This window comes from Artemia sp. Qi Xiang Cuo, chromosome 19 (assembly GCF_049724085.1).
Source record: "Artemia sp. Qi Xiang Cuo chromosome 19, ASM4972408v1, whole genome shotgun sequence".
Lineage (NCBI taxonomy): Eukaryota > Metazoa > Arthropoda > Branchiopoda > Anostraca > Artemiidae > Artemia > Artemia sp. Qi Xiang Cuo.
The window spans coordinates 21,632,077-21,658,983 of record NC_142812.1 but is presented as its reverse complement, the minus strand read 5'-3'; the positions used below and the strand labels follow the sequence as shown (position 1 = coordinate 21,658,983).

Here is a 26,907-nt window from a genome sequence, read left to right as displayed (position 1 = left end):
TTTTGTTCAGCTAAATTCTTCTTTCAGCTGTTTCATCATTCCCGTTTATGAAAGTGACTGTCCCTCTCCCCAACCCTCATTGTCTTTGCTGATATTTTAATAATCTAATGCTGAAAGCATTTTTAGAAGCAAGAAATATAGCTAGTGGGAAATTGCAAGTATTATATCTGTCATTGTATTAAAAAAAATATCTTAATAAATAAATATTATTGTTTAAAGTGAACGAAAATTGATAAGCTTTTTTGTTATTGAGAAATCGTGAAAATGGCTTATTATCCCATTTCGATTGCTCTGATGTTTGACCATTCGTTCTTAAAGCACCGGAGTGGAGGAGTCAAACTTTAGCTTTTTGAGCGCGAGGAGGAGGATTTATATAGGAGGCAGATTCTCAGATATATGGAATAAAGAAATGTAACCAAAATTTTTCTGGGAAAGCGAAACTTTAATTTAAAGAGTAAGGTTTGGAGTTAGGGGGGAGGTTAGTGGCCCCCCCCCCTCCGCCTCACGTTTGGTATGGTATTATTGGATATTGCATCAAAAGTCAACATAGATTAAATACAATCGTTTTATTTCTAACAAAAGTGAATACGCCATTAAAAATGAAAATTAATGTAAGTTATGCTGTATATGAGGGGGCGGATATTCTGGCGAAGACAGGATATCCGTGGAAATGATCAAAGCGACTGTTATGACCTGCCTCAGGTTCTGGACAGCGTTGTTCGCAGTAATCTGGACAACCGCCAAAATACCTTCGGATTGGAAACGTAGCACCCTTGAGAGGATCTTTAAGAAAGGCGATGCGTCCTTCCCAGGCAACTGGCGAGGAATCTGGCTGCTTTCAATACCTAGCAAATTGCTGACGCACATTTTACTGCAGAGAATCAGCGCGCAGCTCGAAAGACACCTTCACGACGAGCAACATGGATTCAGACCGAACCGTTCATGTGCAGACTTAATACTTACCCTACGGCTACTGACGGAAGAAAAAAGAGAATGGCGCTCCAAAGTATATCTGATATTCATCGATTTTGAGAAGGCATTTAACTCAGTAGACCGCCAAAGTCTGTGGAAGATCATACGGCATTACGGAATCCCTGAAACGATAGTTTAACTGATTGTTGCGTCTTATGAAGATAGCGAGTGCTGTGAAAAGACACCAGATGGCCAAACTCGTTTCTTCCGCATTCTATCAGGAGTTAAGCAAGGTTGTGTCTTGTCACCGCTACTTTTCGTAATCGTCATTGATTACATACTGCGAAGTACAAGCACAGACGGAATCCAGCTGAATCCAGAAATACGCCTCAGTGATGTAGACTTCGCTCACGACATCGGCGTCCTGGAATCATGCAAGCAAAGACTCCAAGAACTCCTTGACAAAGTGAGGGAGAGAGGTAGCCATGTCGGCCTGAAAATAAATAATGAAAAGACAAAATGGATGGCTACCACAGATTCACCCCTGAGCATCACTTGCAGACACCAACACATAGAGCAAGTCGTCCATTTCAAATACTTGGGAAGCATAATAGAAAGTACCAGATCGACCACAAAATAAGCGCTCACAAGAATCGGCCAAGCCAATGGGGCCTTTAATATATTACGGAAAGTATGGCGGTCCCAAAGCTTCTCTATACTGCTAAGGCTACGACTCTCCAATATCAATGTTATGCCAGTGCTGCTTTACGCAGCCGAAACCTGACGCTTAAACCAGGAACAAGAGAGAAGAATACTTGCTTTCAAACACATGTGTTAGAAGAACTCTCAGCATCCGTCGGAAGCAGAAAATGACAAACCACTTCATCCACAATAAGACTGGTGAGCATCTTGTGACATATGTCATAAGAGTCCACCGATGGAGATACCTCGGTCACGTGCTACGGATAGAAAATCTCTAACAACCCAACAAAGCACTCCATTGGCAGCCATCGGGTCCACGCCGCAGGGGCAGACCCAGAAACACCCTGCGTCGAAAATACCAGACAGATCTCCGTAACCTGCACACATCAATCCAACCTCAGTGGGAGGACATACTTGCAGCAGCAAACCTGCAGGAAAATTGGAGGCTCCTTCTTGATGCCCTGGGTGCCACTGGAGGCACAGGTGGATCTAAGGTCTAAGGTAAGGCTCCCTCCTACATCAACCCCTCACTTATTATGTTTAAATGAAAGCATTTTGGGTGCAACAAATACAGCCAATTGGCAATTACCCTTGTTTAAGAGCAGTCAGTCTTGAAGTATTAGGAAAATCAGTCAAAATTTGTCATTAGTAGTTGAGGTTTTAGGGGTAGGGGGCAGCTCCCTCATACATAGTATACTTTATTTTCATTATAAGTTTTAATGTCGTGCTTTACTTTTATTGTAAAACAATAGTTTTTTTTTATTTAATCAATACTAAAATCAAACACATTTGTATACTGAGGCTTGTTCGATGATGTTCTCTGTGCTTGTACACAGCGTTCTCAGCTTGTTCGATTTTAGTGCTCTATAAAAATCTGAAGGATACGAATTTTCAGTTGAAAGATCTCAGAGGTGATGATAGAACACATTTCTATTCTTATTTTTTTCACAGTGTCCCTACAAAGAACATATACGGAACATAGCTTAAATATTCTATTCCCTTTTAAAATGTTGAAGTAAACCCTTTTATTTTACCGAGTGACCAAAAACATTGGGGGGGGGGGCGTTCCCTTCCCTCCCCCATACGTGATGGCCCTTTTTGCGAATGTTGAAGTAAACCCTATTATTTTACCGAGTGACGAAAAACATTGGGGGAGCGTCCCCTTCCCTTCCCCATACGTGATGGTCCTTTTAGCGAATGTTGAAGTAAACCTTTTTATTTTACCGAGTGACCAAAAACATTAGGGGAGCGTCCCCTTCCCTCCCCCATACGTGATGGCTCTTTTTGCGAATGTTGAAGTAAACCCTTTTATTTTACCGAGTGACCAAAAACATTTGGGGAGCGTCCCCTTCCCTCCCCCATACGTGATGGCCCTTTTTGCGAATGTTCAAGTAAACCGTTTTATTTTAGCATATAGAAAGTGCCCGGATGGTTTTTTTCAATGTGCCAACAACCGTTGTATTTTCTCTAATCAAACATGTAATCAAGTTAATGACTGCGGTGATCATAGTGATGAAAGTGATTGTCATTGTGATGAAGGTCAGTTTAAGTGCAGCAGTGGTCCTTGTATTGCAATGAAGTACAGATGCGACAAAGACCAAGACTGCCCTGACGCCAGTGATGAGATAGGCTGTCGTAAGTTTATTTTTGCTTGTAATTTTAGCCAGTTTATTTTTGTATTTTGCTCATTTATAATAAGTTTATGCGTGATTTTATTTTTAATTGTTTATCGTAAGACCGTTTTTGGGCTGTTTCTAAACATAGTTATTGTCTTTCTCGCAATTCCAATTTTTATAATGTTAAAAAGTAGTTTCCAGAATTTTCCCTTGAGTGTGAAAAAAAATTAGGGATTAGGCGTTCCTTTAGAGTCCATTTAAGGGCCAGAGTAGGAGTTGCCAAACTTACTTGAGGCTTATGTTCCCCTTCTAAGTTTTTAGCATTTAATGTTTTTTTATTTTGTTTTTCAGTCCTACGGTATTAATATTTCAACTTAATACCTCAATTTTGTCATCATTCGATTGGTGAACTTCAATTTTATCCATTTTCTGATTTGTATTTTTGAAATTGCTTTCCTTTTTTTTATTGAAACTTCGTTGAATGTTGAAAATTGTTAATAAAAATTGTTAATAAATCGTACTAATTGAAACAATTTAGCTAGTTGACTGTATTAACTAATTGACAAATTAATCGGCCTAATTGACTAAAATATTGAGACATTGTGACTATATATACCTTATTAGTATTAATAGATTGACCACCAAGGTAATTTATTACCTCTTATCTTCTTCTAACTTAGTCCCTAGTGTCCGGAATATCTCATTTTTGGGTAAGTAAGATTTTATATTGCTTACTTTTATTTATTTTGGAGTTATATTTTACTAACATAGTGTCAACGTCTATGCTGATGTTTTGTTATTGACATGACAGGTTGCAAGGCCTTCTCTGTCAACTCTTGGAGGCTGTTATTGTCATGAGCAATTTTTGCGGAAGTGATATAGTGTTTGAACCCTCCCCCCAAATTTTTTTCCGACTCGTAAATTCATAACAAAGATGAATATAAACAAATTTGTGATGCGTTTTTAAAAGTTTTTTGCTGTTAAAAAAAAAGTTAGTATTCTTCCGGCTAAGGTACATGTGGGGAGCCTACACCCTATTTAAGCTGTAAAATGCAATATAGTCCTTTCAGAAGCCTATTCGCAGTTGATTATTAATGAGCTGATGCCTTGCTATTGACATGACAGGTTGCAAGGCCTTCTCTGTCAACAGTTGGGTAAAGACTCTTGGAGACTGTTCTTGTCTTGAGCAATTTTTTGCGGAAGTTACCTGTTAGTAGTAGTAGTAGTAGTAGTGGTTGCTAAATTATCAATTTTTGCAGCCCCTGTTGATTGTAAAACAAATTCTGTGTCTGCCAACGTAAATTCAAGTGAGCTAATAAATTGTGTTAACACAACAGCATGCATTCTTCCCAGTTGGGTATGTGATGGACAAAATGACTGCTGGGATAACTCTGATGAACAAAATTGCCAACCATCATCAGTTTCTGCAGTTGGTAAGTCAATGAGTTGAAATTAATTTATCCACCTTAAGTTGGAACAAAAAAGTACACAGGTAGATGTATAATAAACAAAGGCCTGATCAAAATATTTTATTTAGAAAGTAGATGGCATTAGTTTTCCTTTTTAGTACCAGTGTTGTCATTGCCGTTGTCAAAAGTGTGGTTTTTCATAAATTCCTAAAATTCAAAAAATTTCATAAAACCAGAGAGTTCTTTAATGTTGAAACTCGTTTAGCTACCTGTAAGTTACGTTACACACTAAAAAATAGCATTACTATAAAAAAAATATTGTATTTTCTATTTAATTGGTTTTGTGAATTTTCTTACCATGCGTTTACCCTACAAAATTATTCATCATACTACTTTATGTCGAAGAAGTAAGTCGTAAGGTTTGTAAGGCTTGGACTTTTGAATAGTGTATCAGCTTCTTTTAGTTATGTTGAGTTCCATTTTTAGTAACAACTCAAAATTTTTACTGTGATGTGAAAAATGATAGCTGATTCAGAAAAGCGAATTTTTACATTCTGCTACTCTAGTATCTTCATTGAAATCCCAAACACAAAAATCAACAGAGCCAATAGAAATAAAATGGTATTGTAATATCAGTGAAAATTTAGCTTCCAGCAAGAGTTTAGCAACAATTTTTACATTTAAATATGGAGATAACGTTTTTATAAGGATTTAGATAATGATTTAGAAGATTTTGATTTAAATCTTCTCAGATATTGTTTCTCCAAAGTTGTTTTTCCAATGGAATCTCCACAAATGTTGTTTCTCTTAAGCTGTTTCCAAAGTCGTTTTTCCAAAAAGAACTCCAACAATATTTTTTCTCCAATTAGATCTCCATAGATTTTGTTTCTCAAAAGTTGATTTTCGAAAACATCGCTTTTTGAAAACATCATACAATTTAGGATTTTTTTTTACGATAGAAATGTAGAGCTTTAGACTATTCAAATTTGTGTTTGACATATATGTTTTTTTTTTACTGGTTTTGCTCTAACAGTTAACCTGAAATTGTCGTCGGTCGTAATTATAAATGTTCCCCGGAAAGTTCCCCCATGGACAATTCCCCTACACGAAAAATTGAGCAATCATAGAGAAAGTACATAGGTACCTCAAAATGTCGATCAGATGTCCTAAGGGGTAAAAAAGGGCCTTATATAAAAAACAGACCTAGTACAGGGGCTTGTTGGTCTCCAATCACTTTCGACTTTAAAAAAAAAAACTCCCAATTTCCAATCGAATGAACATCCCGCGAAAATTTCTACGACAACGGGGAGGAGATTGGGGATAAGAAAGGTGCAGTCCCCTTCCTATACGGAATAAATTCTGCTTATTTTGTTTTTTAATATTACTCTTTACTTTTATAATAAAAGCTTAGACAGGAACATTCTCTGAAATTAAGAGGAATTATATATCAGTGTCTACCTCCACCTCCCCCTTCCTTTGTGCTAATTTTGTATTTTTGTGAAGGCTCAATGAGAGTTGGGATATTTTGCCATTCAAATGCATCCTTTGAGGCATCTACCCCTCCCTAGCTATAGGTTTCAAGCTCTCATCTACAAATATTTGGAATTGTGTATTTTTGCCAAAGAAAGATCATGGACGTGCGTTGTTTGTTGTTTTTTGCTTTTTCCTAGGGATCATTGATGTCAAACAAAGGATCCTAGAAGATCAGAGGAGGGCCCTTTCGAAAAAAGATTTAAAAGTTCAAATGGCCTTTTAAGTGACTAAAACAGAATGGAGGGCAACTAGCCCTCTTCCAATGTCCTCCTTTTCCCCTAAGACATTCGAATGAAATTTCAAGATATCCATTTGGTCCATCATAATTGAAAGGTCCAATAAGTATGCCTCTCTGGATGACATGACCCCCCCCATGCCCCCCCCCCCACAGCCCCTAAAGAAAGGCCTGTAAGTTTTGTAATTTGTCCATTGTTTGCTCGTTGTATTTGTTATTGGAAAAATATGGATATTTTTCACAGAGGATTCTTCTGCGAGGAGGGGGGGGGGTCCTTGGGGAGAATTTTCAGCGGTAAGGAAATCTACTGGGAGGAACTTTTCTGAATTCATATAGTTTTCTTTTTATTTGCCTTTTTTCTGTTTTGGATGTATAATTTTATAAGAAGAGAATGTTAGGGGGGAAATTTTGAGCGGGGATAAAATTGTCTGGCAGGATTTTTCACCGGAAAAATATGGCAAGGGTCCTGTGGGGTGACAACACTTTTAGTTTCTGACGTTCACTTAATGCTTTATTTAAATAAAGTGATTTTCTTCAAAATACAGTGATATATGCGATAAGTGTGTAAGTTTAGTTTGACCAGTTTTTATCTTTTTAACTTTTTTAATTGACTTTTTACAGTGTAATTATTGACTTTTAAATGGTTGTTCATTATGATTTTTCTTTTTTGTTGTTTTTTTTTTTGCATTTTTGCCAGTTTTAGTGCAACCATTAATATTGTCAACTCCAAAGTCTGAATTCGGCCCTTTGAGGGCTTGTGATAGAGATTTTTTTAAAAATAAATATCTTATCTTAAGGAGAGGCGGTAGGTCATTGTGTAAGGGGGGGGGGGGTAAGATTCCAAAGGCAGGTATGGGAAAAGTTCCAAAGCTGCCAGTAGCAGAATTCGACAGAATTCCAAAAGCTGCCGACCGACACTTTAGCTGAACAACTTGTGTTTTGGCATTTTTTTTCTTTAAGCAAAAAGTATTTTTAAATGTAAAAATGATTATTTTCAGACAAAATTTTCCAATAAGTTTCACAAGGCCATGAAAACTACGAAGTAGCATTGCTACTATGCTACCCCAATTTTTGCACGGCGGGCCAAAGCAGTACGTTGTTTAATACTCGTAAGAAAAAAAGGCTCCGACAATGATAATCATCTCTGAAAAAATGAACCTATCCAATTATTTATCAGGAGGGGGTCTGAAATATCACAATATAATTAAAGGGATATAATTTCCTTGGATTTCAAGGTGGATTCTTCGAACCAATCTTTTTTATAGGGATATTCCTCATAGACCTGGAGAAAAGGAATACATTAATTGACATATATAAACAGGAAAATGTGAAACATTATCATTCATATCTGAATGAAAACAAAGCTCCTTTTAACACTTGCCACCCCTCCCCCCACACATACCTGAGGGTTTTCTTGGTATTGTTTACGATACCCTCTCTGCTTCTCCACCTTTGTGCCGGTTGGAATCTGGATGTAAGCTTTCACAATATATAAAGGTTCACTGAGAGATAGAAAATTGGGGTATTGAAACATAGTTTTTGAGAAAAAAATTACACTCCCCCCACTTACGCAAAAATCCACTTCTCCTCCTCCGTAATGATTAATGCAGAAATATACACCATTGTACGTAATTTTAATAAATTATTAAATGTAATTAAATAAACTTATTAAATGAAGCTTAAAATAAAAGTATAATTGTTTTAGCCGTTTTTTTTGTATGGACTATGTGCACCTTCAGGATCGAATGCTCCGCCATGCGTTACTACTGTAACTGGAACTGGAAAGCTGAACGGATAGGTTTTGTATAATTTTAAATCCACTCAATGGCTATATAGCAGCCTTTTGTCAAAATTGTCATTTTGCGCCTCAAAATGGCAGAAAATACTTAATATGGCACAATCTTTCGTTTTACTTAAACGGGTGAGTAGAACTTTCAATTTCCTTTTTAATAAACATCTGGAATTATCCGGGGATATTTTTCGGGGGGGGGGGTGACGTCTAGCACCCTTCTTTCTTTTGTTCCAGTGAATAATTAAGATCCCAAATTTCTAATATCCAAAGTCACCCCGTTTCTATCCACTTTACCCCTTGACACGTGCAACATTAAATATATACTAATTATGCTAATTCACATATAGGACAATTGTCTCAATCGTCAAGGTGATTTTGTAGAAAAGTAACATTGATTCTGCTTTACTATTGAAAGTAATTCTTTTTTATCCAGCCGTCTCTTCTGTCTTGTATATATTATAATAGAATATAATAAATCGTATAAATATTGTTCACAGTATTGAATTAAATATTCTTGTTTCTTGTGTATGGGTTTTATGCTTTCGTTAAAGCGCTAGTTTTGTTTAGTCCAAGAGACATAGGGAAATATCATTATTCTGTTTTTATTTGCAGTAGTTTCATAAATATTACATAAACTATAACGCAATAATTTTTGGTTGTTTTAAGTTTTAACTTAGCTCTTTACTTCCATCAGACAAACTAGTAGCTGGTGTAAACTAGGCGTCTTTAGCACAAAAAAAAACAAATATAAAAAAAATAAAATAAACTGAAAATAGATAAAACCACCACCAATATTAATAATATACAATTGTCGTAACTGATCCATGTAGGGAGCATAAGCTATTCTGTTTCCTACGTGTATCAGTTGCGACAATTGTATTTTATCAATATTGGTGGTGGTTTTATTTGTTTTTAGTTCATTTTTTATTTTCTTTATTTTTGTTTCTTTTGTGTTGTGTTTGTGCTTTTTTGCATCTTTTCACTCTACTGGCTGCATTCTCGTTTATTGTCTTTTCATTGAGTTTTATCTATCTTTATTGTTTTTATATAAAAACAAAGTGACTAAATAAGAAAAAAATTATAACTTGTACATTCCTTAATTGTAAATTCCTTGCAACAGCCGGGATCGAAGCTAAGCCCGAAAGTTTCCAGGCGAAGCTTTCTCCACTGCGCTGTTACAAGGTACTTGAATGGAATATTCATAATACGTATGATATGAATGTAGCTTGGCTCTGAGAGAAAATGACGTCATATCCTAAATAAAAGTAGGAACCCATTATTGACTCCGAGACAAATTGTGTTTTTAAAATTAATTTTGAAGTTGTTCTTCATTTTCCTGTGTAATGAAACATGGCACACTAATAGGAATATGGATCAAATCTTTCTTCTAAGGTCACAATCTAGGGAAATTCGACTTTTATGAACTAACAATGAATTATTCTACAACCTTGAACATAGGAGAATGCACAAACTTGCGTTAGTTGCAACCTAATCGAGAGTGAGCAATTTTGTTATCAAAATCTCTATCTTTTATGCTGATATTATGGCTACGATCGCTAATATGTTTTATGGTCTGTAAGCGGATTGTTTGTCTTATTTAACGTGCTTCTCCTGTTTGTGTTTAAACTTATATTTAATATTATTAATCTTTTTTTTGCGGCGTGAGGTTTTATTTGAAAATGCTTATCTTACTTCCCTCAATACTGGGAAAAATTATTCTGGAAAAAATGGGTAGATCGTAGATTTTATTTTGTCATTCTTTAGATCCATAACTCTGTTGTCAGAGAACCAGAAATAGTATGTTTCTCTACCGCTGCTATTTTAAAGTCTAAAGGTTAAGAAAAAGTTAGTACGTTTACTTTTAAAATATGCTCCGTATTTCAAACTTGGTAAATAACTTTTTCTTGTTTTACAGTCACATCTGTTTGCATGCCTGATCAGTTTCGCTGTAAGAACGGTAGATGTATTAATGCTAAATGGCGCTGTGATCGCGAAAATGACTGCCATGACGCCATGGATTTGAATTATAGAAGCTCAGACGAAGAAGATTGCGGTTAGTTAGATTTATTTTTGATGACCAACCCCCTCCCCCAAGCTGTCGTTTACGTTGTTTTTGTAAAACATGCACAGGGCGAACAGTGAAAGGAAACGTCCCAAGATAAACGCTACTACATTTACTTATATATGCTTGAACAGTAACAAGATAAAGAAGGCATTTGTCAGGTTTGTAATGTATAAAGTATAAAATAAATAAACATATACGGTAATTAATTTAGAAAATACAATTTTATAATATGAGTAATATGCAAAACATAATTAATATATAAAATAAAAACAAATTAGCTTATTTTGAGAGGATATCCTTATGAGCATGCACAGTCAAAGTTACTTTGAAAAGTATGTTCCATTATGTTGGATTGTATGTTCCATTATATAATCCTTTCCTTTTTTCTTAATAAATTAAGATATCATAGAATTCGATTTAACGTCAAGGTTTAACATTGAAACTGAAATCTGACTGTTTGAATTGGTTAAGTAGAAATTTACGCAACCGTACATATTTTCAGGAATTAGGGAATGTGATGGAACAATTGGAAAATCGATTTATACTGAAAAACTCCGTACGCAGTTATCTTATTTTTTTGGTCGCAGTGGGTTCAAAATTTAAAATAGAAACGAGATAAAATGCTATCGTCTCAATAATCCTTTAAATAATTCCCATAAAGGTGTTTTTTCTACTCCCCGACAGATCTGATTTAGTAGACTATTACGATCGCTAACCCTCCAGCATCCAGTTCACAGTCAAGATTCAAATATCTTGCCCTTTTGTTGCAAATTATAGCTATACGCTTCTCACAAGAATTATAGGTTTCACAGCCTTTCACCAAACAAACATAAAAAAAAGGTTTTTATTTTCCATTTGGGCGGTTTCTTCAATTCATTTAGGACAAGGATTACAAAGCCTTTGTCAAATGGTTGGTGGTAACGAACTGTAAGTAAGGAGCGACTCGGCTCAATAGTAACCGAAACTCTAAAGAACGGAACTGTAACATCAAGGGATACATCAAAAGAATCAGCTTATATTGCTGATTCCAAATATATATGATTCATCAAGTTTAGTGTTACCCATAAAAAATTACGAGCCTTAGAAAATTTGCCTCATTCTCGAAAAAGGGGGAACACGCCTCCTAAAGGAATCTTAATAAAAATCACACCATTAGGTTCAGCGTACTAGAGAACCGTATTGTAGAAGTTTCAAGCTCCTATCTACAAAAATGTGGAATTTTGCCATTTTTGTCAGAAGACAGATTACGGATGCATTTATGCCTAGTTTCTACGAATGAAATAAAGAGTGTCATTAAGACATAAAACGAGTAAAAAATTATACACATGTTTTTGTCACAAGTTCTTCCTGACGACACGAGGGATTGAACAGGGCAACTTTTGATAACGTTCCACATCCATATTCACATCGCTATTGCCAGTTATATTTATAGATAATTCTTCTACCACTATACTAACTTGCTTTTGACAATAATTAATGTTTGACTTTCAGTTGCTTTTTAGTGCAGACTACGGCAAATGTGAGGACTTGGTTAGTTAGGATTGTTGCTAACAACATAATTTAGCTAGGACAAAAGTGATTGCATCACTTGATGCCTTTTTCTTTCATGATTTAATATTCGCATCTGCAGTGACTTAACTTTTGAGCCCTTAAGATAAAATAGTCCATATCCTTATCTTTTAAAATAGTCCATATCCTTAATAGTCCTTATCTTTTGGGGCCCCAAAAGATAAAATAGTCCATATTAACCACAAACTCAAAAATGTAAATTCTTTAAAGATATAATTCGCATATGTACTTATTAACCTAATAAAATTTTATTCTGAAGCTTAGCAAACATGTGAGCAGTCTAAACAGATATCAATTGAAAATAAATGCTAAGCATTAGTAAAAGTATTAACGTAGCCTTTAAAGGATTTAGTTTATTCAGTGTTTAGATTTCAAAGATAGTAGAAAGATAGTTTCTACGAATAAAATAAAGAGTTTCATTAAAATTAAAATTAAAATATAGCTTATTTACTAATAGGAAACATATAGACCCCCCTCCCCCCATGACCAGGAATAACATTGCCCTGGACTTTGCTTGAGAGAGAGAGAGAGATTTACTTTTTTTTGGTTGTAATTTGCCTCCAAAAATTTCTAATCTGTCTAGAGGGCTTTTTTCCGGTAGTTATTGTTTCCAACATTTTGAACTGCTTTCATTTCGCAGTAATGCTTCCTTTTCACGGGATTGTATGTCCCATTACATAATCCTTTCCTTTTTTCTTCTTTTTTCTTAATAAATTAAGCCTGAAAAGCGTTGTAAAGTTTAAATATTTAATTTTCCTTATTTATTTTCACGGTTTGACGTGGCAACAGTAACGAAAATATGGTACCTTCCTTAGAACTTTATAATTTCAAAACAGCCGAAAGAAAAATCTTAGGATATTTGAGTTTTTTTGTATTAATAGGCCCAAGATTGGTCCAAGGGGCAGAAATGCTTTTACGTTGATATCTCTAATAATTTAAATAAATGAATGCTCTTAATCAATATGGCAATCGTCAAGCAATTGAGAATGTACGCCAAGTTTGATATTTTATCGTAAATAACTCCCCTTTAAGAGTAGTCATTTGTTTATGTCTGCGCATGTCAATGTGTCAATCTTTATGTTCTCCGTTCAATTTTTGCATTAGCTGTTTTCTTTCAGAATATACCTGCAGACCAGACCAGTTTCGTTGCAGCAATGGTGATTGCATTCCCGGCAATTGGAGGTGCGACGGCTCAGAAGATTGTCTGGACGGATCTGATGAAAAAGACACCTGTCGTAAGTGTTTTTGAAAATAAATTCAAATCCTATAATACCTAAAACACAAGCGAATGGGGCCAACGCGGTAGCTCAAAGCTGTGTCAATTTATTTGACTGGCTAACCTCAAGAGACGCCATTCGGCAGAAGATTTTGAACCGTAACTCCTGTTTCCAGACATGACGCTTTTTATTATGCTTGTTTTGTGTCAACCAATATATGGCATATAATACTTTTTTTTTTAATTTCGTCTTGCTTTCCAATCCTTTTACTCTCATTGAAAAAAGAAATTTTTTTTATTAAAATTTATTAAAGGCTCAGCTTTGTTTATAAATGATCACGGACTGAAGCTAACATCTACCCTTCCTTTGCCCTGAACATAAATATAAGACACTAGAATAGGGTCACTGAAGGGAAAAATGTTGAAAAGTGGATAATATCATGCTAAAAAGAAATCTTCCAATATCAAGTTTTAATCTTTAATCGTCTTGACATGCTTTTGCTTTTGTGTTTTTTTCTGACATTTAATGTTCGGCTTATTCTTGTAACTCTTACTTCAGTGTTGATCTAGACTTCAAATTATGAATTTGTCTCATCAGGGCTTATGATAGATTTATTCCATATAGTAATCCCATCCTTTCTTATTTCACAATTACTGCTGGCGATAAGCGGCTTAGTGTAAAGAGTGAATTAATTGTGCCCAGTGAACTCTTCCTTTCATTCCCTGGATAAATATAGGAATGAAATCTTCCTTTGTATATGTCATTAATATGTTATAATATTAATAGTGTCATTAATATTTGTCATAATGTCATATTATAACATTATGGTGTCATAATGATGTCATTGCTTGTCGAAGGCAAAAGTCTAATGTCCAAAATTCATTTTGAAATAAAATTATTCTTTCGCTTCCATAAAGCGTATTCTTAACGATAATAGGCATGTATATGACTTAAAATGTTACTCAGATTTTTCCGAGTAATGTTTTCTTAAAGATTTTTCAAGGTTTTATTGTGTGTTTTAAAGTTTTTGAAGCCTTTAAGACAGTATCATATTCTTAAAATATAAATAAATCTAAATATATTTCAAAAACTGATTGAAGCTGGGGGGAGGGGGTAAATCATCTCCACAATTGATCCGATGGATCTCTTATTAAAATTTTGAAAGTTTCATCAAAAATACACTATTTGACGTTCATGTGACACTTTCGTTTTTTAAATGCTCAAATGGAATAAAGATACATGCGAAATAATAGTCACTCGCGTTAGTGTTTTACTCTGGTTTTGGGGCCCAGTGTTGTAACACCGTCCTAATTTGTGTAATTTATCTTTGTTTTAGAGTTAGTTTCATTGTTCATTTTATTTTATTTTCGTTTTCTTTCATTTCTTTATTCGTCTGAATTTTTGATCGTTTAGGCTTGTCATCGTGTATTCTTGGGGGGTTCATTTCTTGGGTTCGTTAATTTCTTGGGGGGTTCAAGTTTAAACTTGTTCTTTGATTTCCATGGGGAAATGTTGTTCTTTTTAGTTTAATTTCTGTTTTATTTTTAATTGACATAGTTTTTAATGCATTGGTAGTGTTAATATTGGCTACTAATTTTTATAAAAAAATAACAGTCATTGCTAATTAGATGTAAAAATGCAGAGGTAGCAGCCCTAAAGGGAGTAATCGTGGCAAGAGCAGCCACAGAAGAAATTTGGACTTCAATATTGTGTTATTAGCCTCAGATTTTTATCAACAAGCTCATAAATTCAGCGAATTGACGATCATATGATTATTCTGTGTTTCTCATAATTTGTGTTTCCGCGTTTTACTCTAGTGTCGTAGACTTCCTTTTAATCTTGGTCCTAGACACTTTGATCGAGCCTCATTTTTTCGTACAGCGCCTCATTGACTTCTGATACACAAGTCAGAATGAGATGTTTTTAGCAAAGCAAATAAATATAAAATTGTACTTACAATACTTCTACCAATACTACTAACAACTCAGGCTTACAATAAAATTCGATATAATTAAAATCAAAACTTCTTAGCAACTTCTAAGAGCCGTCTTCAGCAAAGCAAATGACTAAATATAAAATTGGATTTACAATACTACTACTACCAACAACTCACCGCAGCACCATGCCGCCTGAGGCCAACCCAGCTACGCACACTCCTTCATCCCAAGCTATTCGAAGCCTCCCTCTTTACACCCTACCAGGAAGTTTCCATTTCTCTTAAATCTTATGCTTCAGAAGCATATTTGACTATATTTGAACCATATTTGATTGTAAATTTCGATATTCTAATCTTGGTTTGTAGACTTGATCTTCCTATTCTTCCAAACTTTTTTTTAGCTGTAAAAAAAAAAGACTTTCAATAAAATATATGGATATTAATATGATTAGGATATTAACAAGGATGTTAATGCAGCTGATTTGTTTCCCCTGTTGAACGTGCCTACACGGGTCAAAGTGTGATAGTACCCTAAAAATGTCATGCTCTTGAAATGACCAATAGATTTTTTTTTTTTTTTTTTTTTTTTTTTTTATATCAAAATCTATTGGATCCAAGGGGGCCAGAAAAGGCTTTGATTTTGATTTCCTTGGTACTCTAAGGTCATTCTAATTAGTGTGTTTGAAGCTAGTTACGTATAAATACAAACGGATGAGAGATAAGATACAGATCTGTTCATGAGAGTAATCTCTTTCGCAGTGATTTCGTAGAGGGGTGGCACGTGCCAAACGTGGCTGAACTGTACCAAACGTAACGGTCATGTGATTATTCTGTGTTTCTGTGTTTTACTCTAGTGTCGTAGACCTTTATTATTTACCTCATGTTTTTGCTTTAATTTTGAGGCTCTCTTCTTTTCAGTGTAACAGGTTCCAAAAAGAATGTTGTTTACATTTATTAGAAGCTCATTTATATAATTAAAAAAAATTATATTTTTGGATAAAAATTTTCGGATAAAAATTTTCAAGTCAAACACTTAATCCCTTCACTCTGAATCTATTTATTTACTTGACTGTTGTTATTTTTTTTTTTTTTGTATTATTGCTTCTTAATCCTTATTCTTTGCATACAATAAATAAATAAAAAAATACACACACACAAAACAAAGCACAATATATTATTTGTAATGCATCTATGAAAACACAGTATGGTCACTAACTTTATAGATAATCTATTTTCAATTATCGCATTTCATTTACAAAGGGCAGCACACTTTTTAGATCTTGAGGAGGGGTAGTGGGAATACACTACTCGTCGTTCGATAAAAATCACACGACTATTAATTGTTAAAAATAAACAAGGATTGCACGAATAATGTAAAGTTCAAAGAGTAATAATATGTAGTAATAATAATAGTATATGTAGTAATAATAGTAATATGTACGTATCTTATCGTCGTGGTTACAACTCCAGCATTTATCAAAAGATGTAATGAACACAAAACTACTGAAAGCAGGTATAATTCAATACATCACACCAACAAGACAAAAAAAGGAAAAGGTACTATACGGCAATGAATATTAAACTCGCAAAAATAACAAGTAAAGGGAAATTGAAGATGAAATAATTAAAAGAAGAGTACGAGTACTATCGTTAGACAAACGAAAGAAAAAAGAAAATGGTCTTTTTTTTTACTTATTTTAAAAGAACTGAGCGATTTGACAAAGCTTTAAGGTACGCAGTTTCTAAGCATCAGCTTCTGATGTCTTAAAGCTGTAATCAAATCTGAAACTCGTGAGTTTAGGTTCATGCTGTCTCTGCCATTCTAAGATATGTTTGGATTTATATAACTAACCATTTAACCTATTTGTTGATTAAAAGCAACAATTAGCCAGAAAAATAAGTTGACCCTTTGTTGTTGTTTTTTCTTAAGGAGGGAAGTAAGAGGAGAGAAGGTCGATATCAAGTTGGTAATTACGGCTGAGGGTTGTAAAGAGACTACTAGATTGTGGCGCTCCTACTCATTAAGAAATTGCCTTCTTTGGCGGTGTTAACAGTTCTTAATTTTAATTTTATAATAAAGAAAGTGCCAGTGTTGCTTTTTTTACTGGGTGTTGTGTATTTCAAATTTAACAGAACATAGGTTTTACATTGAAACCTCTTATCTTGGGTAGCTAATAGCCAACAATGATAGACTTTGTGTGTTGGCTATCTTTTAGATCATGGTCTCTCCCCTACGGGAAACCAAGTAAAGAAGAACGAACACAACCCAGTACTTGTACTTGTAGCAGGACTGAAGTATCTCAGCTCTCCCGACGTCCAGTAGCTTCGTCATTGTCGTAAGCCAAGAGTCTCGGTCATTCGTTCAATCAGTTCGAGCCAGGACTTAATCCTACCTTCGTCCATACTTTTTGAAGTCACCAAATGGGTTTAGATCTGCCTTGATGCAGGCTTGCAACATTTTCTGCTGTCCTTCTTGTCACCTTTTCCCTCCGGAAGAGGCGTACATCTGAAGACTTTATTGACGAAGGTGTGCTGTGCCCGACGAAGTGCATGACCGAATCATTAGAGTCTTATTTGTTTGATTATAGTAGCCAAATCATATTGTTAATGGCAAATCTTGCGGAGTGTGTCATTACTGAATCGATCTCGAAGATTGATGCCAATGATTCTCCTTAGACATCAGTGGTCGAATGCGTTGAGGGCTTGAATGTCGGATGCTTTTAGAGGCCGTGTCTCAGAGCCGTATAGTAGGAAACACCGAGCAAGTGCCTGATATATCCTTCTTCTTGTCTTCAAAAGGACTTCTTCTGATTCCATAGAGAGTGGTCTAGCTGGGTGAATACTCCAGTAGCTGAAGCAATTCTGGACTGAATTTCTGATTTGACTGTGATGTGAATTTCTTTTGAAAATAACTTTAAAGTGAGGAAGATTCCGCATTTGAAGTTGATTCAGTAGTGATTCAATTAATCTTAGCAATACAATTTTTATTCTGAAAACAAATTTGTGGGAATTTCATAATTAGTCTGAAAGCCCAAAAAGTATTGTATAACATCGTCTAGTAGAATCATGCGATTCCGGCTAAGATTAAAACAATCAGAATTATAAAAGGGACCTCATTCAAAGGTTCTCTATTACCCAGCTCATATTGTCTTTCATTACTCTTCTCCTGAGACTTTTCACTAAGCTATGTCCAATTCAAGTAAATAAATTTTGAAAACCAGTATTGATTAAAACCAGTAATTACCAATCAGAAAGGGAATAAAGCTCGGAAGAATAGGAAGATAAATCTGCGAATCATATAAGTTATAAAGTATAATCACGACTCAGTAATATTTGGCTACTACAGTCTTGGCACGTATAAAAGCTCCGCCCATATCATTGTCCGTCCTCGTCCATCAACAATTCAGTGTGTATTTTCCTAGAACACGTATTTTGGCAGAAACTTTCTCAAAATGCCTTTGAAACCAACTCGAGATTTCGAAACCAACTTGTAATTTCTAAAAAACATCTAATAATAACATTACACTACTAATTACCGATTTTTATATATGTATTGGAATAAATTAAATTAAAATTAGATTCTTTAAAATTTAGTGTTATAAAGGTGAAGCTAATTTTCACGTTCAAGAGAAATCTGACTTGTCTACCCGTGAAAAAATCTAATGTCGCTTATGTTTCTACGTTCCCCGGAGCGCTTGAATTTTGGTCCGGCTTTGTGTAATGGTTGAGATAGGGAATAATTGTACTGTATAAATGTATATACAGTGATTGAAAGCTACAGTGCTGACAGTGGTCAAATACGGTTCTGAAGCATCGGCGCTCCGAAAACTGAGGAACATTTGCTAGATGTTTTCCAAAAAAATTGTCTGCGGATTGTTTTTGGTACCCGGCTGACTGACCATATTTCAAACAGTAGGCTGTATGGAAAGTGTGGTTAACTACTGTTTTCTAGGGCTATAATGAGAGAAAAGGTTGAGATGGCTAGGGCACGTTCTGCGGATGAAGGATGATTGCCGAAGACTGTCCTTTTCTGCTAACCGTCTAGGGCTAAACGGAAAGTAGGTCGTCCACGGTTGGGGTGTCATAAAGAAAGATTTGATGGAATGGGAACTTCATGGGAGGGTGTAAAGAGGGAGGCTCTGAATAGATTAGGATGGAGGAGGAGTGTGCATAGCTGTGTTAGCCTCAGGTGGCTTGGTGCTGCTGTGAGTTATTACTATTAGTTGTTGTAGTTTATTAATGAATTTTCATGTGAGGTCTAACTTTCATCATCATGTCGGACAAGAGGATATATTGAGGTTCTTTGCCTGGTTTCGATTAGGAGAAGCCTAATATATAGGGGCCAAGCTTTGGAATAAGCTTAGCCGAAGTTTTAAGGAATTACTCATTAATCAATTAAGTTTGAACTACGTCTGGGGCTTTTTGGTAAGTATACCTTAGAGGAGATTGAGATTGAATGGGAATAAAATAATATTGTTCTGGAATGATTTTTATTTATTCATTAGGCTATTGTTGCCTTGGGATCATAATATTATGTTGTTTTATTGTGTCGGACTTTTTCTGTTTATAATTCTTGGTACTCTCATCGGTTTCACCCTCCAACTATTTATGTTATATATGTATTGTCGCTATTATATTCTTGTTAGCAGCACCCCTCATAAGCAACGCTCTTAGCGTCCTACCGATTGATTTTGTTTGTGCTTTTTTTTTTTTAAATAACTTCTTATTACTACTAAAAAAATGTTTTTCAGAATTGAGAGAATGTCTAGGCACAGAGTTCAAATGTAATTCTACTGGAGTGTGTATTCCCTCGCTTTGGACTTGTGATGGTGAAAGAGATTGCCAAGATGGGGAAGATGAAATGGAGGGCTGTGCTGCTATTAAACCACACGTTAAATGTCAACATCACGAGTATCGATGCATCAACAAGAATTGTATACCAAAGGTGATTTCTTACAAAATTATTAGGTTTTCGTTTGAAACTGAAAAAGTTCACTTTATTCAACACCTATTGCTTCTTCAAATAGAATCCCTGTATAAGTATTATTAAGGAGCCTTAGCAAAAAGAGCTTTTGCTGCCGCTTATAGGGTTCGAGTCCAATTCAATTGACGTTGACAATTAACAATTGAGATTTTTTTTTCAATGGTGAATTGCTCTTTAGTTACATCATTAGAGAAAAGAATTGTTTATTTCTTGATGAAAACCCCAAAAATTAAAAAAACAGTTTATATTTTTAATCAAAAAGGGATGAAGAAAGAGTGAGAATTTATTCCGGTGACATGTTTTGGCCTCGGGTGCTTTAGTATTGTCATAAGTTAACAGTAGCAATAAAAGTATTGATAAACAGAATGGAATGAAATAGAGTAAGCGGAATGTTAAGAAAAAGCAAATGCAGAAAATAACTCGACTGTGCATAAACAAAATTAATAATTAAGCTGTGTCTGTCATAGAAGAGCTAAGCCAAAAAATGACAAAAGAAAAAAGAAAGAATAGACATATTAGGTTGTTTGAAAGGGATTCGACTCATTTGGATTCCATCAACAATCTGAAAGGTAAACCTTGCTTTTGATTAAAGAGCAAGTTGCAGCATTCGTGGTGCAGGACACGTAGCAGAATGGTCTACGTTAAGGGTAGACCATGCTTTTGATTAAATATACGTTGCAGGATATGTGGTGAAGCACCTGTTGCAGCATTGTCTTTGTGATCAAATAGCACGTTGCAGCATACGTAGTGTAGCACACGTTGCAGCGTTGTCATGTGAAAGATAGACCATGCTTTTGATTAAATATACGTTGCAGGATATGTGGTGAAGCACCTGTTGCAGCATTGTCTTTGTGATCAAATAGCACGTTGCAGCATACGTAGTGTAGCACACGTTGCAGCGTTGTCATGTGAAAGATAGACCATGCTTTTGATTAAATATACGTTGCAGGATATGTGGTGAAGCACCTGTTGCAGCATTGTCTTTGTGATCAAATAGCACGTTGCAGCATACGTAGTGTAGCACACGTTGCAGCGTTGTCATGTGAAAGATAGACCATGCTTTTGATTAAATAGTGCGTTGCAAGATTGAAAAGATTTCTGTCATAAATTTACTTAGGTATTTACTAGCTAAATTTATCTAATAATAGTTTCTTCCTAAAAGTGCAAACACGCATAAATAGAATACAATTATTAAGAAAAAAAGATGTAAACAAAAGTCAATATACAATATAACGAATAAGGTTTTAATCAACAGCTATGTAAATATTGCTAAACATGGTCAAGATAATCGGTAGATTAGGTTCGAAACTTGAGAAATAGGTTAAGGAGACCTGTATTCTAAACAAGATTTTATTACAAATGCAATCTAAAGAGTAGTAAACTTGCCAAAGAAACCTGGGTAGAAAAAAAGACACAGTTGCAAAAAGATAATAAAAATTTGAAGTAAGAAAAAAACAAAGTATTTCAAGCAAACTGAAAGATATTAAGCCAAAAGAGCTGAGAATCGTTTAAAAAAAATGGTTTTTCTTATGTTAAACATTAGGAAAAGAGACTTGTGTACACTAAAAATCTTGAAAGTCTCTATAGCTGTTGCCTTTATATTTGCTTGACCTAGTTCTTAAGTTTTAGCATACATTTGCGTTTGTTTTCATCCATTTATTAAGTTTTTTTTTTATTCTTAGATTTACTAGGCTTTTATTTATTTTATTTATTGGGCTTGTTAGTCTTATGTGCTTCAAATGACTTATAATGTTTGCTGTATATTAGAGAAAGACAATTATTGGAGAAAAAAATAGTACAAAAAAAACAATCTCCAATAAAACTTATGGTTTGGTATGGTCTTCTCCAAGCTATAGTTACAAACGCTTAATAATAGGTTTTCCAATTAAAGAAAGAAAAAACAAGCAAAATTCTCTATTTGAGATCCTGTTCTATACAACAACACTATTCTATGCTACTACCGTCGTTATTACGGTAGTACGCAAAGATTCGGTCTGGTTGGAGTGGGAGAGGTGGCGTCTTAATGATAAAAATATCGTTTTAGGGGGGGAGGAGAGACTTCACTTACTTTTCACTTATGTGTACATCTTAAATTAAATGCAGTTTCTAAAAATAATAACATTTGCATATTACAAAAAACTGTAACCTAGAGATAGGGCAACCCTGCTCACGAGGAGGAAAAGGAGAAATACCTCCTCAGGATTATGCTTGAAACACCACCCTTTTTGCTTTTAGAGAAATAGTGGCCTGAAGATAGTAGCATTTGTATTTTTTACACGGATTCCAACTTTTATCTTTGCTATGCTTTAAATATTTTAATCCCGCGTACTCCTTACTAGTCTTGTGCAGTATCTCCTAATGGATAGAAAAATATATATGAAAAAATATAAATGACCTATACCTGAACACGAGTAGGTGGATTTCCCCTCTTTTTTGGTTGGTCCCAATATGTTCTGAGACCATACTGGCTGTACATGACGTTCGCCATAAAACGAAGAAAAAATATAATCAATAAGCCAGACGAGAGTGAATTTTAGCCTTTTTTGGCTGAAAATTACCCACGTTTTGTTTCTTTATTTTATTTTTTCTTCGTTTTCTTTGTTTTTATTGATGGTTGGCCCAAAAGACCCTACTCCCCTCCCCTCTATCCTTCAGAAAAATTTTGTTGTAAAATTGTGTGTTTATTTGTGTGTGGAGGACTGCTTTGCCCTTTTCCCGATGCTTTACTTAAACGATTTTTTTTTCTTAATTATTTACTGCTTAGTACTGCTTCTGTAGCTGTTTGTATTATTTCTTTCTCTCTTGGAAAAAAGGAAAGGGATTATTTTTTAAATGCATTGTTTTTATTATTTTAATATTATTTTATGAATTATTATTTTATTGTTAGGAATTATTCTAGGAATTATTGTTTTATTATTATTTTATTATTATTTTATAATTAATATTACTTTAGGAATTATTTCAAAGAAGGGAATTATTTTTAAAGGAAAAAAAATTCTCTTTCTCTGTGTGTGGAGGACGGCTTCATTATATTCTTGATGCTTTGCTTGGACGATTTTTCGGAATTATTTAATAATTACCCTGCTTTCGGAGCTTTTTTCCCTCGTCATCAGCGGCTTGTTGCTTTGAAGAAGTTAGAGATGGAAAATCGGAATTTCTCTTGGGTATGGGAATCGTGAAACGAGGCAGGAACGTTCCAGTGAAGTTTGTAAAGTTTCCAGCCCTCCTAGGTTTTGCATCTACACGTTCAGCCTAACGAATTAAACTACTCATTTGCAAAATGAAGTATTTTACTTAAGGCTGTTTTATTTTCACTATGCTCCAATTCATATATTCCATGCATTATGAATGTGTACCGATTTGTGACGCTTTTTATATCTTATTTTATCCTTATTGTCAGTTTTACTTAAATCCATTTCACTTGATTAGACTTTTTTTTTACCTTAAACGTCATTTTCAAACTTAAGTCAACTTCTATATTACCTTTGAGCCCCTTTTTCAGATCCCTTTGTAAGTTCATTCCTACAATAATGGGAACAAAAAACAGAGAAATTAACATTTTCGACTCCTAGCAACTTTGAAGTTAGGCAAATAAATTTTCCAAAATACCATTTCAGATAAGAAATATCTTGAACATTTTAAAAGGGATTTGACGAGGCCAGATATGAAAATCTCTTATAGAGTTTACAACTTAAAAGAGTCTCGTTAACTATGTGAAAAAGGATTTGAAAGAAGTTTTGGTCTGAAAGTAAATGTTGTTGTTTTTTTTCGGGGGGGGGGGGCTACTCTTCGAAGTGTATTCTATTCATTTGGAGATGTTAAGAAACTTCCTAAGGCTATAATCAAGTTAGTAATATAATAATAATAAAATATGGAAGAAACAAACCGTGAAGCTATTAAAAAAAAATAACATATAGGAAAGACTAGTGAGTTAATTTACAGAAAGCTCTCCAGTCAAGGTTATTTTCCAAAATGAGCTTGAATCCCCATTTAGGGCTGATGCATCAAATGGCTCATTAGGTTAGAAACTACCGCAAAATTTTTGGGTATTATATATATATATATATATATATATTTGGAGTTCGGTTGTGTGAAAACCGAACGTGTGAATATGACCGAAAATTATAAAATGATTTTAAAAAAAGTACTCGATTTCAAGTAAGAATAAAATCCAGGAGTGGTAACTGTTATTTACTTTTAACTCAATAGTAATTTCCAGTCTCAAAATTTTTCTTTCGGAACAGAAAAAAAGGAGTTCCTGATAGCTGCACTTATGAAGAAGTCTACAGGAATAAAACCAAAGCCAAAAAAATTCACTAAAATCCAAAAATAAAACAGACCAAATTTAAAATAGTTACCGAGATGATACAAAATAGTTACCGAGAACATTTGGTTTTGTTTCCGTTTTTAGAATTGAATTAATTTTGATTTTACTTTTTGTTTTTTATCTTCTCTTCTTCTTTAGATACTTTTTGTTCTGCTTTTTTGCTCTTTTTTGCTTCTGTTTTCGTACTTTTTTGCTTCCATCATTCTGCTCTCATTATGTCTTGTTTGATGCAGTTCAAATATTCCTGTTATTTTTTTTTACTTTCTTTTCTTTTTCACTGGCCTTAGACTTGTTTCTATATTAAAATTTGCTTCTTTTTTTTTATCACTTTTTGTCAATTTGGCTTTAAATCCTTTATTATAAAAATAAATTGCTGTATATGTACAGTTTTTTTTTTATGAATTTATTTCTGGAATTTAACATTGTGAACTTGTTACTCACTGTGTAGTTGCCCCCCCCCCGATAAATTGTGTCTTTATGGTATTCATTTTCCTCATAAATATATTTTGTTCGCGTATACGTGTCTTCTCTAATTTTCAAGGTCTTTTTCTTTTATGGAGATGGTGAATATGGCATCAACATTAATGAACCATAAAATGGTGTTGCTTATGGTTCTAGACGTGTTGCTTGTCAAAGCTATCTGATTTTAGTCGAAATAACGTTTTTTGGTAGAGATTGTCAGGCAAAGTGGAGACGGAGGGGGTATCTGAACATTTGATTTATTTACAATTTGTCCCATCATTTCCTTGGCAAAGCCATAACCTAGCTTTCTAATTTTTCAATGTCTTTTTATATGGTGGAAATGATGATTATGGTGATAATATTGATGAGCCTTAAAATTGTCTTGCACACGGCTCTAGAGGTGTTGCTTGTCAAAAGCAATTTGATGTTTTTGTGGGATAGTTTTTTTTAAAAGAACATGGCCGTTTACACTGGGGAGAGGAGGGGGACAACCCAAATTTTGGGATTTTTACTATTTGTTCTATCATTTTCTTGACAGAATCGTGACTTACCCTCGTTACTTTGCAAGGTATTTTCTCTTATGGGAATGATGATTATGGTGATAATAGTGATGAACTTCAACACAGTGTCGCTCATGGTTCTAGACGTGTACCTTTTTAAAAACTATCTGGTTTTTGGTGCAAATGTTTTTTTGGTTAGACTTGGACATGTGCTCTAGGCTCGGGAAGAGGGAGGCTTGCATTAGCCCAAATTTGAGATTTTATTCATGATTTATCTCATCATTTGACAGTATCTTGCCTTACCCTCGTTATATTTCAAGGTCTTTTTTCATGGGATGGAGATGATGATTATGTTGATAATAGCCTAGTGCTAAGCCTCAGAGCGGTGTTGCTAGTGGTTCTAGACCTGTTGTTTGTTAAAAACTACCTACTTTTTGGTGCAATGTTTTTTTTTTGGTTATATTGGGGCACGTACACTGGGTGGGGGGGGGGGGGTTGTCCTAAAATTTGATATTCTTTTCCCAGTATCGTCATTTCCTACAGTATCATGACTTACCTTTTGTACTTTTCAAGGTCTTTTTCTGTGATGGAGATGATGATTGCGGTGATAATAGTGATGAGCCTCAAAATTGTGTTGCTTATGGTTCGAGACGTGTTCCTTGTCACAAAATATCTGATTTTCGGTGCAAAAACGAAAAGTGTATTCCAAAAACTCATATATGTGATGAGAAAGACGACTGTGGTGACAATTCGGATGAAGACGCTTTTCTATGCTGTAAGTCGCTTTAGAATATTATGAATCATTTAGATTCAATTTTAGAATAAGTTTAAAATAAATTAAATTTATTAAATAAGTTTAACTATTTTAAATTTGGTAACTATTTATTTTTAAATAAGTTTATTTTAAAAAAAGCTTATGTAAATGCTTATTAATAATAATTTAAGGATAAGTCAAAACTTATTTAAGAACTAAGTCGATAGGCATTATTATAGAATGCAATATTGCGTCTTAGATTTATATTACCCTAGATCTATGGTAAATACTATTAGCATAATATTTTGTCTTTGGTAATTAAGGATGTTTCTTTTCTTTTAATCTGACAATAATTAAATCAGCGAAGTTAGGTAGATAAGCTAATTTCAGGGGAAAAGAGTAAACAAATCTAATTAACAGGCGGCTTAAGCTGGTAGCTTAACAGGTTGTTAATACGAAAAACTTCAGTGTTGTTTTTCTCAGTTTCAAAACTTCACACGTGCTGCTTTTAATTTTGTACTAAGAGAGAGAGAGAAATAGAGAGAGACGGGGGGGGTCCTTGTCAACAGCATGGAAAATTATATGCAAACGGTTACTTGGTGTTTTTTAATATTTAAGAAAGACTTATTTATATGGGTTAGTTGACCTCCTTTCCCAAAAAAATCAATATCCTGTACACAGAGTAGGTGTCTCAAAGCTTTGGTGCTTAGGATGGCAGTTGCACCAACTGCCACAGTCGTGGTACAGTTGCACCACAAACCGGTAGTTGGTTAAGAATTCATATAGAATTTCCTGATTAGAGCTAAATAATTGTTCATATTGCTTAGATGTTGTAATTATAGCTTAATGGATAACCACCTCTGTAACTTTTATTCATAAATAAAATCCATAATG

General features: G+C 34.5%; 1 protein-coding gene across 1 annotated transcript in view; it reads left to right on the top strand.

Moving 5' to 3' along the window:
- Nucleotides 1-26,907, top strand: part of LRP1 (LDL receptor protein 1) — a 654,607-nt gene that overhangs the window by 363,669 nt on the left and 264,031 nt on the right. The window contains 6 exon segments of the mRNA XM_089105022.1: nucleotides 3,025-3,249; nucleotides 4,490-4,663; nucleotides 10,115-10,252; nucleotides 12,952-13,068; nucleotides 19,738-19,931; nucleotides 25,833-26,034. Of these exon segments, the coding sequence (XP_088961148.1) occupies nucleotides 3,025-3,249; nucleotides 4,490-4,663; nucleotides 10,115-10,252; nucleotides 12,952-13,068; nucleotides 19,738-19,931; nucleotides 25,833-26,034 (1,050 nt within the window).